Source organism: Nakaseomyces bracarensis, assembly GCF_045282275.1.
Source record: "Nakaseomyces bracarensis strain CBM3 chromosome Unknown Scaff5_0, whole genome shotgun sequence".
Classification (NCBI taxonomy): Eukaryota; Fungi; Ascomycota; class Saccharomycetes; order Saccharomycetales; family Saccharomycetaceae; genus Nakaseomyces; species Nakaseomyces bracarensis.
In genome coordinates, this window is record NW_027263965.1 from 361601 (window position 1) to 375388 (window position 13788).

General features: G+C 35.2%; 6 protein-coding genes across 6 annotated transcripts; 3 read left to right on the forward strand and 3 right to left on the reverse strand.

Moving 5' to 3' along the window:
• Positions 1 to 110: 110 nt before the first annotated feature.
• Positions 111 to 1697, reverse strand: SGA1 (glucan 1,4-alpha-glucosidase; the record flags this gene model as incomplete). Its single annotated transcript, XM_071051171.1, has 1 exon — positions 111 to 1697. One exon carries the CDS (start codon positions 1695 to 1697, stop codon positions 111 to 113), a length of 1587 nt encoding a protein of 528 aa, XP_070907867.1.
• Positions 1698 to 3783: 2086 nt separating this feature from the next.
• XBP1 (Xbp1p) lies at positions 3784 to 5937 on the forward strand (the record flags this gene model as incomplete). Its single annotated transcript, XM_071051172.1, has 1 exon — positions 3784 to 5937. The coding sequence occupies one exon, from the start codon at positions 3784 to 3786 to the stop codon at positions 5935 to 5937; it is 2154 nt and encodes a 717-aa protein (XP_070907868.1).
• A 517-nt stretch (positions 5938 to 6454) lies between these two features.
• Positions 6455 to 7741, reverse strand: DPH1 (2-(3-amino-3-carboxypropyl)histidine synthase; the record flags this gene model as incomplete). The annotated part of the gene is made up of 1 exon (XM_071051173.1): positions 6455 to 7741. One exon carries the CDS (start codon positions 7739 to 7741, stop codon positions 6455 to 6457), a length of 1287 nt encoding a protein of 428 aa, XP_070907869.1.
• A 363-nt stretch (positions 7742 to 8104) lies between these two features.
• SHQ1 (Hsp90 cochaperone SHQ1) lies at positions 8105 to 9604 on the forward strand (the record flags this gene model as incomplete). Its single annotated transcript, XM_071051174.1, has 1 exon — positions 8105 to 9604. The coding sequence occupies one exon, from the start codon at positions 8105 to 8107 to the stop codon at positions 9602 to 9604; it is 1500 nt and encodes a 499-aa protein (XP_070907870.1).
• A 345-nt stretch (positions 9605 to 9949) lies between these two features.
• On the forward strand, positions 9950 to 10831 carry MOB1 (Mob1p; the record flags this gene model as incomplete). The annotated part of the gene is made up of 1 exon (XM_071051175.1): positions 9950 to 10831. One exon carries the CDS (start codon positions 9950 to 9952, stop codon positions 10829 to 10831), a length of 882 nt encoding a protein of 293 aa, XP_070907871.1.
• Positions 10832 to 11219: 388 nt separating this feature from the next.
• On the reverse strand, positions 11220 to 13589 carry SLM1 (phosphatidylinositol 4,5-bisphosphate-binding protein; the record flags this gene model as incomplete). The annotated part of the gene is made up of 1 exon (XM_071051176.1): positions 11220 to 13589. The coding sequence occupies one exon, from the start codon at positions 13587 to 13589 to the stop codon at positions 11220 to 11222; it is 2370 nt and encodes a 789-aa protein (XP_070907872.1).
• Positions 13590 to 13788: the final 199 nt, after the last annotated feature.

The following is a 13788-nucleotide window of genomic DNA, read 5'->3' on the forward strand; positions in this document are numbered from 1 at the left end:
GCACTGTAAATAATTGCATAACAAAAAAAACTGTAATAAACTATTTCATTCCTATATATAAAACGATATTTCCTACATATAAAGTGAAACTCGTATTTAATTACCAAAACTTAAAGCAAATTCTTGATTGAATTTCTAGCTTGTATTGTATTTAGGAAAGCACCATAGGACCATGTGAGGTCTCTAGCGCCTTGGTTGAATCCAGTATACTTATTGAATTGCTCGCTCATGGAACCATTATTGGCTACATGCGACCTTATCGTATCTAGGAAAGAATCACCAAGCTCCATCAGTGACTTCAACGTCTCGTTGAACCCATGCGAGTTGTACGTGATCGTAATATCTTTACGAGGGTCGTATTGGTCTAGGACCAAACTCCAAAATCTGTTGCCTTTGAGTATCACTATATCTTTGGATTCATCACGATACTTCTTGATTAACTTAAAAGATAATTCTGAGGCTGCCGCTGTTGCCAAAAACCATGGATTACCCTCTGAGACATCAATACCATCATAAACATCTTCTGGATACCGACCCAGAGCTGTTCCATAAAATTTGGTCTTCTTATTGTTATTTTCGACCTTGAGTTTGTTTATGGGGTAGAGTTCAGACATTGATTCAATAAGGTCATACAAAGTATTCAATATATTATTGTCATCAACGTCAAAAATTTCCAAGTCATTCCCCGCATTACCTTCGTCATGAGTGTATACACTTGCCAAGATTGTTGCGATATCAAGTCCTGACCTTTCTCCGAGAACCTGTGGACACGATTTAATTATCTCTCTGGTGTGATCAATGAAGCCACCCTTTTCCCTGACGAATGATAGTAAAGTGTCCCTTGTATTGATTAATTTATTTAAAAATTGCTCATCAACACCCCAGAAATACTTATTAGTTTCCAAAACGGGAATAGCCCTGTCTATCGAGTAAAGCTGCATCACTGTAGTGAAGAAATGGAATCCGTACACTTCCTCCCACAAATCGAAATTCTTCATATGCCAATTATTCACTATGAAGAGCAAATCCCAATATAATATCTCATGGTAAATATCACGACTTTCCTTTAAGGGCAAGAATTGGGATGTGTAATCTTCGTAGTCATTCAATGACAACAAGGAAGGTGAAAATTGAGTGTCAGAATTGTTGAGATTTTGCAAGTAGTTCAGGATAGTAACCACACGCAGGGCTGGACCATCATTCTGTGGTCTCCCCCAACTGAGATCAAAAGAAGAAAAATCGACGTTAAATTTTGGTTCTCCAAGACCCTTGGTTGACGTAGGGACTCCTCTTCCGGATAAGTTATCGATACGTTGCAACCGCCATGAATTATTTAGATACTGAACAATTCTCCTATGGATCACGGAACAGTCCGGTTCTTGACACACTGCGAGCTGCTTCACTAAGGTGTTTATGACGATAGCACTATCTCTAATCCACTGGTAGTAATAGTTCGGTGCGGATTGAGAGGGTGAAGCTAAAATTACACCATCGTCCAGGAAGTTATCTAGCAAGTTACGTAGAGCAATACTATTCTCAGCCTCCAACCACTCATTAAAGTTTTCCCTAGGAATGTAGTGTGGAAGCCAAGTCACCGGCGTGCTAAAATATGAAGGTACCGAGTTCAACACCTGTACAACTGCAGGTAGCGAAACGAAAAAAGTAAACACTCCCAGTATCACCAGCAGGAAATGCATTTTTTTTTTTTTTATTGACTGTTTGTGTTTTAGTTCTTGTTTATTTTTAGTTTTTATCTAATTTCTCTATTTCCACATGGAATGAAGACTCTCTAAGTAATACAATGCCAAGGAATAACGGTCTTTTTGTATATACCATAGAAAAAAAAAAAAAGAAAGTGTAGATCTTAACAACATGGGAGTCTCTTTATTATTAGAGATAGGAAGAGAAATTCCCCTTAAAAGTACAATTAAATTTTGTGTCTAGTCATTTTTTTTGTAGCTATTTAAGGGAATTAAAAGTCCGTGTTCAGTTATGCTACGGGTGTTTTATAGAAACGAAATTATAGAACCGGTTTTTCTTTATGATTCCCCCCCTCTAGTACCGTTGCGTGAGAAAAGAAGCGTAGAAAGGTTAAGAAAAGGACGGAGTTGTTTCTCTCTGTGGGGGGGGTTTCTTTTAGCAGATATGAGATTGGATGAGAGAGATTTTCGAAATTGTCGTCACTATGTTGTCATCGAGGAACACCAAAAGAAAAAAAAAATAAGAATTCTATACAGCAAGAGAGCTATTCTATACTCTTTTATTTAGTTGGAGTGCTGTAAGGGAAGATAAGGGGGGGTAGGGAATAGAAGGAGAGAGGAGGGGTAGGGAAGATGGGAGGGAGGGAGGGGGAAGGAAATGCAAAGGAATAATATCTAATACGTAATAGTCATCGATGTGTTCCAGAACTTGAACTGTGTACGTAGGAATCTAAGTTGTACAGGAATATGTAGTAAGATGATATAGATATATACATACACACACACACATACAAGATCAGTTAGATATGCATACGGCTGGAAACGGAATTAAGCAGGAAATAATAGGAGCAACAATAAAAACACAAATAAAGGAATTAAAAACGACTTGATTGATAAACAGTTTTAAAGAAGAAACGATTTTAAGGTTTTATACCACGGTTTTTAATTGTAGGAAAATATCGAAATGAGGGGTATATAATAGAGTAATAGAAAAGAGAAAATCCGATAAAGGAACATTAGCAGACGGGAGAAAAAAAAAAGGGTTTGTCTTTCTTTCTAGGATCTACTCTAAGTCGAATTGGAGATTATCAACCTCATCTTCTTTTAGATAAAAACAATAAAATAACTATATATTAAAAAAAAAGAAGGTTAGTGTACGCACTACGTATCTTTCTGTGCTTATTCGAGAAAGAAAAGAAAAAGAGAAGAAAAAAAAGCAATAAAAAATTAAATGAAGAAGAAAGTCACTTGAGTCATGATTGACGGACTGTAATAGTAGTAAGAGAAGGGAATTGAAATTATGATTTCTAACCTGTACACTATATAACAGCACTTAAAGCACGCCCCTCTCTCTCGTCCAGCCTTTGCTTAGAGATTAGTACCCTCAAAAACAAAAAAATTAAAATTAAAATAAGTAAAAAATTTTAAAAAAAAACCAGGGTGGTTGGAAAAGAGAAGATCGGTTCAGCCCCAATTTTTTTTTTCTCCTGCGGTCAGTCAAAGAAACCGATAACAAAGAAAGTAATCAGAAGGAAGAACGACTCATGTAGAAAGAAATGCGGTAACAAAATTTCATTGATATCTCTTCTTGGGTACGAACTCCACAGGAATAAAAATTCACCAAAATACGCAATCTCGAACCATTGATCAAATGTTAACGTCACCACTGTAAAAGAAAAAACTAAAATAACGAACTAACGAAATTAAATAATAGTATTATTAACAGAGAGATAAACTTATTCTTTAAGAAATAGAGTAAGGCTAAATATTATAGGAAGTATAGAAAAAAAAAATATACTACAGCCGAACAGTTGTAGTTACCAGAAAAATTCAAAAAAATTATAAAAAAAAAAACATGGCATGTCTTACATTCTCGATATATAAACAACAATGAAAAAGACAAAAAATTCAACAAAACTCTTTTTTTTATTAGTTATTTTTCGTTATTACAATCATAATTTTTTTATATAAATTGTTATAAGATAGATTACACTTACAGATAAAAATACTTACAAAATAATAAAACTATTACAAATAATAATAATAAAGGCAAAAAAAAAACAAATCAAAATATAATATAATAATGATGCTAACAGATTCACCGTTGGATGACTACCAACGTCTATGTTTTAAAAATAACTCGCCTTACAATGTACACACCTCCACTTACAAATCAAACCTCACACCCACAATGAGAGCTCTGCTATCACACTTCGACAATAACCCAGCTGCTGTCAAACAGGACAAACTGTTGAACTGCAACGAATACCAATTCCCTGATCTAGTCATGTCATATAATACGGAATCACATGACGACAACCAAGAGAACGGAGACGAAGCTCGCAGTAGCCATGTAAGTGCAAGTGGCCGGATGACTCCCATGTCGTCGCCCTCGCGCTGTGGTGGGACTAACTCCGAGAGTGAGATGTTGCTTGATGCGAAGATAGAGGTGCCTTTCTCCAACAGCAGTACTGGTGCACCGCAAAAGGGTGCTAGCTTTAGTGGAGTTGCTAGTGGTACTACTATTAGTAAGAACCAGCAGTTCAAGTTGACTAACTTGAACTCCAATCACAGGACGATCAATAATAACAACTGTATACTGTGGACTGATTTCCATCAGACAGATAATTCAGAGGATAACTTCGTGTTTTTGACAGGGATATGGAGGTTATACCAGGATGTGATGAAGGGGTTGATAAAGACTCCCAGGAAATCGGGAGACAGCCAGACTAGACAGGACTTCTGTCGGCAAGAGTACGATTTCATCATTTCAAACTGCTTCTGCGACGATGACTCGAACTACGAGAACAATAACGACATCAATGACTATTCGAAGAAATTTCACAGGCGGAAAAGCACCGGAACTACATTCACGAACATTACACCAAATAGTAGTAATAGAAGTACGACCTCCTATGGTTTGAGTACTAGTGCAACAACGGGTGCCAGTAATAATAGTGCTTCTAAGAATAACTCGAATCAACCTAATTATGTGGACTTCCATTGGTTTGATATACCGGAAAAATTTAGGTACCAACTTTTTAATCAATTCGAAAAACACTTGAGAGAGGAACGTCAAGTGGATACAACAAACTTACCAAAATTTGAAGATTACATTCAGAGGATTCGTGGCGGCTACATTAAAATTCAAGGCACTTGGGTGCCTTGGTACATTGCCAAGTCCATCTGTGTAAGGTTTTGTTTCCCAATCAGATATTTGTTAGTGCCTATCTTCGGTGATACATTCCCTAAGGAATGCGAGGATTACTTCTTTAACACGCATATGAACAACCTAAATGACTTCCTGAAGAGTGAACACATGTTAACGACAAACAGGAGAAGAAGAAAATCAACTGGTTTGATTAGCCCACCTTCTCTGAATTCCTCAGTAACACTAAACAACAATGAGAGCCACCTTCCACCATTTTTATCCCCTAACTGCCATAGAAGTCATACCCATGTGCAGACAGTAGATGCCAACGGAAGAAGAAGCTCAGAAACCACCATTTCGCCAGGTACAAGAACTACAAAACTCCAATTCAAACATAACCCAGCAATTATTGAGGAGCCTGCATATAGTGACCTATCCCATGATGCTGGACATTATGGGATGCACACATACAGTGACAATCATCTAGTTCCTGAAAATATGGATCAACATCGGAAAAGATCCCTATCTTGGTCTTATAGTTCTCAACTCAATGCTAAGAAGCAAAAGTTGCCTCCTATTTCATTACTAATGAAAACTATTAACTGGAATAACAACCAAAGTGTAAATTTACCTTCGGAGACCAATCCAACAGTTCAAACGATTTCAAAATTAGCCTCCTTCTATACAACAAGGGGTCATAAGTATTCATACCCCGAAAATATATTCACAGTCAACAACTCAGAAGGGAAAGCACCATATAACCTGAAAGATGACAAAACAATCCATAACCAAGCGGCATATGCATCACCAACTTCAACATCCAGTTCTGCAAGTCCCAAAAATTACAACTTAGGAGTTGTTATGCCTACAGCGACGAATAACGGCTTACATTTCGGTTATGATGCAACAGCAGTCCCTAGAAATGTCCCTGATAATTTATACGAATCTGGAAGTAAGAGATTAAAAGTTAGCTTACCGCACAACTTTTCGGATACTTATTCGTTCCAATATAGGAACAGTAGTACCTTACACAATCCACCCAAGACGAAAGGTACATATTACTCACCTATTATCCATAATGAATAGAAATCTAATCTAGAAAACCAGAAATTGAAATATACCGTATTTTTTTTTTTTTTAATTTTTTTTTTTTATAACTAGTTTAAAACAAGTAACTCTGACTCTAAAAATTAATCGCAAATTTGTCCTATAATAATATACTTTAATGAAAAATTGACCCTTTTCTTTAAAATTTTATGTAAATTTGATGGTTAAACCTCGAGGGGATGCAAATTATAATAAAACCGAATTTAATCTATCATAGTAGAATCTTTGTACTTGCTCACAACTTTTTCCTTCAAGATTTTTGAATATCCTAATAAATCTACACCCACAAATTACTTGATCATCATAGAGATAATCGGCAAGTCCTAATTTTTTTTTAACATTACATTTTGTTTTTGCAGAAATGCTATATAAATATATAATAATATATGATTATCTAAGGATATTGTAACATATGAAATACGGTGACTGGAAAGTTTATTTTTCCTCTATACTACTTAAGAATTAGTTAATAAAAGTGACAATAATGAATAAAAAATTAAGAATTAAATTGCTGAGCATGTTCTGGAATTTTACCACGACCGTAACCGTCCGTCTCATAGTAATCCATAGGATAATAATTCTCATTGAACATAACATCATAACTCAAAAGCACATTAGTCTCATAAGGAGTGAGTAATGGCTTTGGGAACGCATAACCCCAATCAATAGAGAGTCTTGGACAAGCAACCTGGACAAAAACATCAATGCTATCAAACATTGCTAGCTTTTGCGGGAATACCTCACTCAAGATAATCTTGACTACGGTTTTACCAGCTTTCAATAATTTTGCTTCCAGATTCCGTACTGTATCGACATTACCTTGACGACCTAATGCTCCCAATATCAACCCAAAAACTTTACCTTTCTTAGCTGTATTGATAGCATCTTCACGCACATCGACAAGCTGCTTTTGGTCGTATCTCTCTCTGGTAAATTTTCTATTGTATGGGTCATATCTGTAGGCCGGAATTTCTGGATTATGGATCATAGCGGACTCCAAATGGAATCTACCGTCACCAATGAATACCAAAGCATCAAATTGTTCTTTGTCCAGTCTTTCTGATGTACATCCTAAAACTTCACCTCTTGATAAAGGCTTTATTTGTGGAGGATATATATATAGCATATGATCCTTATCATTCAAAAGGGTATCTTTCAGACCATGAACAGTCGGGTTAAATTGAATAGTACCAAATGTTGCTATCCTAGAGCCCTTAGGAAAGTTCTTCTGGAGTGTCTTGACCACATGTGATTCATCAATAGTAATTGTAACAAAAACATATAGCACCTTGATTTCGGTTATATCAATAGGAACCAGACAAGAATGAGCGTAATGCACGATAAAATCACAATCTAAGGCTCTAGCTGTAAAATCATCAATACAACAAGCACCATAAGAAACATCACCCATAACAACAGTCTCTACACCGCAGAACTGCTCTAGGATGTCACTAATCAACAAGGAGTAAATAAGTAAACCTTCAGGCATCTGCAGAGCAACACGTTTCGCTCCGTGTTTCCTAATGTTCCAAATAGTCTTGTGGATTTCAAAATTGTAGTTCTTAGGAAGCAATTTCACTGCTTCATTAAGCTCCTCATTCTCCAAAATATCATCCGGAATATGATTTAAACTTCTACCAACATGAACTCTACTTCTTGCCTGTTTAACAACTTCAGTACCATCACTCTTTACCGTGGTTATCTCGTTACCATCGCCTTTCTTTTTCCCTACAAACCTTCTTCTAGGTACTTTTTTCGCAGCTTGTGTCTCTGTGTCACTCATTATTAATCTTTTAGTAACTGTATTTTGGTTTTTTAGTATAAAATATCCAATTCTTGATCAAAATAATCTAATTGTTACTTGTATTATTAATCACCTCTTGTCAAATTTCAAGCTCATCGCATCGCATCACTTGAAATTTTTCAATAAAATGAAAAAACTGAAAAATTTCAAAGCGATGCCCTTCAGTGAAAATATCACTGCTATTATTTGAAGAGGTAAACTACCAACTACTTTCTAACTTTAGAACTTAGGAACCTATAACATACACGCTAGTTCTAGTAAGAGTCTGTATTGCTGTACTAATAAATTATTTCTAAGACCTTCAGGTATCCTTGTACTTGAATTTCGCTTTAGATTCCGATTATGATTACTCCGAAGTTTGAAGTTACTCAAGATGATGCGTTTATATATGTCAACATTAAAATTACAAACATAAGGTTTGACTCGGGAGGTTTGGAAGTTGTTGTGGATAAGAACTTATTTGTCTTTCACCTCTCTCCGTATTATTTAAGGTTAAGGTTTCCTTATGAGGTTTTAGATGATGAAGATCATAGGGCTACGGCGGAATATAAATCGAAAGAAGAAACTATCTTCGTTAAGATTCCAAAGGCAAATAAAGGACAATTTTTTGAAGATCTGGACCTACCAACGAAGTTATTAGCAAGGCAAGGTGATATACTTGGTGCAGATATGTTAGAGAAGACCCCGGAAATCAAGAAAGGCCCTCTAATTCAAGAGGTTGGTTCATCAACTACCGAAAAGGAACCTGAGCAAACAAATCTAGAACAAATTGGTGCCATGGGAGAACAATTCGATTGGGAAATTAAACAAGAGATTAACGATTCAGAAAATAACCCGCTGGATGCTAGTTTCAAGTACGGATTTGACAATCAATATAATGGCATTATAGTGGTATCATTATCCAACGGGAATGACATTAATGAACTCAATGACCCTGAAAATACTAATGAGGACGATAGGATAACTGAAAGATTGAACAAGGAAAAATTAAAGTTTGATCCAGATTATTATGTTTCTGAATATATGATATCAAAATATGGCGATGAGGAAGAGTTATCAGTTAATGGTATCAAGAGATTACTACAGTTTACACCTAATATAATCAAAGATTTCATGAGATGGTATGAGAAGGTTGAAGATAAGGACTCTACCATGCCACTTGATTTTACCGAATTCGAACAAAATCAAATGATGAATAATATACCGAGAAAACAATATCTGGTATCAGATATTAACACAATCAAAAGACTGTATCTTACGATTATGAACCTTCTATTTGCATATATTTACGATTGCATTGAAAATGAAGATGCTAAAAACACTGAAAGCGCTTGGAACATAGGTAAACTAACGCCTCAAATAGCTTTTCTAGACCAAAAATTACGGATCCAGGATGATTCAGAGATTAGTATGGTTAAGGTAGTAATATATACAGCCATCAGACGTGCACTGAGTTATCCCCTACATAGAAATTTCGAGCTTTCTATGAAGAGTTGGGAGTATGTATACTATCTGTTGCGTGGAGGTAAGAAGGTACTAATCAGAGTACTCCTGGCAATTCATGAAATATACAGATACCACGATGCTTATTATGTGTACAATAAAGTATTGCTTGATGATTTGGTCTCATGGTTCATCAATAACGGGAACGAAACAATCATTCGCAGTCTTGCCATCGAGCTGAAGAAGGAGTTAGATATCATGACTAATGAAATTATCGAGTTTGACTGTCTAGCTGGTCTTGATGAAGAAACTGGCGAACCATCTTGGGTAAATATGAATATAAGAGAAATGGAAATACTAGCAGAATCAGAATACCAAGGTGACACCACAACAAACTAAATTAAATATGTAAAATATATAAATCATTATATTCATTTATCATATTTCTTAGGTTCCCACGTGATGAGTATCATGTTTAACGACTATATTTGGATCAAAAAAAAAAGTTAAAAATAAATGAAAACAAACTTAGAAACACCAAAACAAAGCCGTATTTTGATTAGATTTCTAGGATACCTTGGGCTTTATGAGATTAGCCGTTATTGCCATTATTTGCTGCACATTATAATTTACTTCTGTAGGAAAATAAGAATAATCATTTGTTATTAGATACTAACGTTTGGAGAAGCACTGTTTTCATTGGGTAAACTCTCAGATATAAGACATTTGAAGGACTCTAATAATATGTCATTTTTACAGAATTTTCACTTATCTCCTGGTCAAACTATTAGATCTACGCGTGGATTTAAATGGAACACTGGCTCACATCAAAACGATGTTCCCGACTCTCAAGACGATGCTGCAATGGGCACACCAACTAAAAATGATAAGCCATTATTCAATAGTGCCCCTTTGAATTTAAATAATGGGAACGTACACATATTGTCAACACCTAAGAAACAACAACAGCAAATTGTAACTGATTTCAACTATACTCCTTCACATCAAAAGCCCTTTATTCAACCACAGGCAGGTACTGCGGTGACATCACACCAAGATATTAAGGAAATCGTAGAGATGACTTTAGGTTCAGAAGGAGTATTAAATCAGGCCGTCAAATTACCAAGAGGAGAAAATGAAAACGAATGGATGGCAGTTCATTGCGTGGATTTTTATAACCAGATTAATATGCTTTATGGTACAATCACTGAATTTTGTTCCCCACAGACGTGTCCTAGAATGATAGCCACTAACGAATATGAATACCTATGGGCATTTCAGAGAGGTCAACCCCCAGTATCTGTACCAGCTCCAAAGTATGTAGAAGCGCTTATGAAATGGTGTCAGGACCAATTTGATAACGAATCTGTTTTCCCAGCTAAAACAAGTGGACAATTTCCAGATAAATTCATAGAAAGACATGTGATACCAATACTGAGAAGGCTGTTTAGAGTTTATGCCCATATATATTGCCATCACTTCAATGAAATCCTAGAATTAAATCTTCAAACAGTCCTGAACACAAGTTTTAGGCATTTCTGTCTATTTACTCAAGAATTCCAGTTATTGAAAGCGTCAGATTTTGGTCCACTACTTGAATTAGTTACCGAATTACGTGATAGATAATAATATCTCCTCATTCTTCATATTTTATTTATGATCACTAATGTTATTTTTTCCTTTTTTTTAATTTTACATACTTTCCGTAATTACTGGCATCAGTCATATATCTTTTAATTTGTATAATAGTCCAAGCATGATATCTATTCATATATTGTCATATTTATACCCTCTTCCTTGAAATATTTTTGGGTTAAGTAAAATTAAATACATGCAAATTATTACTCTCATTAAATGTTGTTTGTCATTAGAAATATTATATAGATCAGAATATACATATTTCGATAAATAAGGAAATAAAAATATGCATCATGAATGGTGAAATAAAATACGTGATATATTCACTATGAATGTCAATGTTCCAGCCTCAAATCAGAGAAGCATTGCTCTAATATTAATAATCCTTAGAAAAGGGTGTCTGAATATAAACGTTTGGAGCTGCGTTGTGTAACTGTGATGTATTAGTGTCAGGAATAGAAGACATTGATGTATTGGTGTTAGTCTGATTGTCTAGTTTTGGTGTCGAAGACCTTACAAAGGTAGACATATCTACAGCCTCACTTAGATTATCAGTCATATTATTAGTCTGATTTTGGATATCATTGATATTATCGATATTTACCGATATCTGTGGAGTGCTTAGGTCATGATTTGATCTTATAGTGTCCATAGATGTAGCATTACGATTAGGTGTCATTAAATTACTTGCTTCAGTCTTTGCTGTTTTACTGGCTTCCGACTTTCCTAATTTCCTCCCTTCACTATCTAAGTTCAACTTTTGCTGGATGAACTTATACTTTTCTTTATAGTTTGAAGTTGAGCTCAATATTTTAATATCATTGAACCACTCCAACATTGAATTATAAGAATCAGCTTTGAAGACCCAGTTATGACCTCTACGAATTAGCCCATTTTGTTTGCCATGTAGAACAAATTTAGCATCTTGTGAGCCTTTCTTAGAGTGTTCAGTGACAGAACAATCATTTAGCGGTAATGACATAATTGGAATTAAATCTTTTTTTCTGTCAATAGATTTAAATTCATGCAAAAAATTTGGGGTTAACACATAGAAACCCTTTGAATATGATTTTAGAAATTTTGACCTTCTCTCGAGATAACCAGACCTAATCTCGTAGGTGTACGGATCGTATTGATACTTATAAGTTATCTCTTTCAGGTTTCTCATAGGCAGGTTGGGTTGCAAGAAGTTTGGATCTCTAGCAATGAAAGTATCCCATTCATATTGTGGATTCATGTTGAAAAATCCCATATCCAGCTTGGAGATTAATATATCAAAAATTAATTGTGATTGCTGACCTAATAATCTCGCATATATAGTTAGTGCATTCTGGATCTCCATTACAACCACTTTTTCTAGCTCTGCCCCTGAAGTTTCAAGGTTATCAAAGGCCTCGTGTAAAAAATTCTCCTCAACAAGCTGCTTCTTAATCTGTTTATCCAAGATTATCTTTGTTAGGTAAGGGTCTTGTTTTGGTGTTCCATACCTAGCTTCTTTCAAGGAATCAATATAATGTTTCATATCTTGTTTGGTTTGCTGTAACTCCTTCGCGCAGGAGTTTTTAAAGTCCGATTGTAACGATTTAATCTCTTTAATCTTAACCAATAAATCCCTTCTTAAATCCTCCAGCCTAGGTATTACTTCGTTAGTTAATTCACGGGAGGCATTCGAAGCATTTGAAGCCAAAGCTTCATGGTATTGATTTAAAATCGTTGGCAAATCTTGAACAGATCCACTACCTAATGGTAGGAAAAATTTCTGAGTATACCTATCCTCGCTTGAGCTCGGTTGGTATTGATTTTCAACAGTGAAAAAGGGAAACTGTACTGCATGAGACAGTCTCAATTGTTGTCTGACAATTTCGTCTTCAATGGAGGCAATTTCGGTTAGGTATACTATTATTGACCTTATTACATTCCTCCATGCTGAGAACCTTGCCGCAAGAACGTCAGTCGGTTGTGCAGAAGTTGGTATGAGTACCACTAGCGGTGATTTTTGGTCCTTTAAACTCTTCTGTTGTGTAGTTGCGGCACCATTATTACTATTATTATTATTACTATTGTATTTAGAGGTTACTGATGTGAACGAGTTTTTACCCTTCTGTACTTGTGGACTCATAGGTATACTTTGGTTGTACGGCGTTGAGGTGTTATTATTCGTGTTTGAATTACTGAGTGGCTGAGTCGTATTGTTATTACTATTAATATTGTTAATATTATTGATATTATTATTATTATTATTATTATTGTTATTAGCCATGTTATTGTTATTGATGTTGGGGTTTTCTAGACTAGTGATAGTACTCATATTCTGATTGATAGTATTAAGCATAGGATTGATCATATTGGCATTCTGTTGTATGCTGGATGGAGTCAAAACATAATTATTGTTAGTGTTGTTACTAGTATTGCTGTTTGGTATGAAAGTGCCACTCAATGTACGGATCTGTTGCTGTTGCTGTTGTTGAGGTGATAATAGGTTATTACCGTTCACTGGGGTATTTATCCTTGAATCCAAGTACGATTGTTGTTGTTGTGGTGCTGTTCCAGGTGTTCCAATCGGTTGTGAGTTTCCATACATTGCCTGTTGTTGTTGTTGCTGCTGCTGAAAAGTTTGAAGGTATGTATTGGTATAATCTGTGAGACTACGTGTATGTTTCTGTAAAGAATGTAGATGTTGTAAATTCTGCTGCTGTTGAGACATCATCTCCGATATATTCGAAGTCATGGTATTGTGCTTTGACATGATATATTTTATTTTATTTTATTCTTTATTCTTTATCAGATTTACTATTTTTATATTTCTCCTCCTGCCTCAATTATTTTCTGCCTTGTTGAAATCACTTATGGTTTTTTTGTAATAAATTTCTTTCTTTACCTTCTTACCAAAGTTATTGTTTGACAAAGTATTTACAAAAAAAAAAAAAAATTTTTTATTTTTTCTT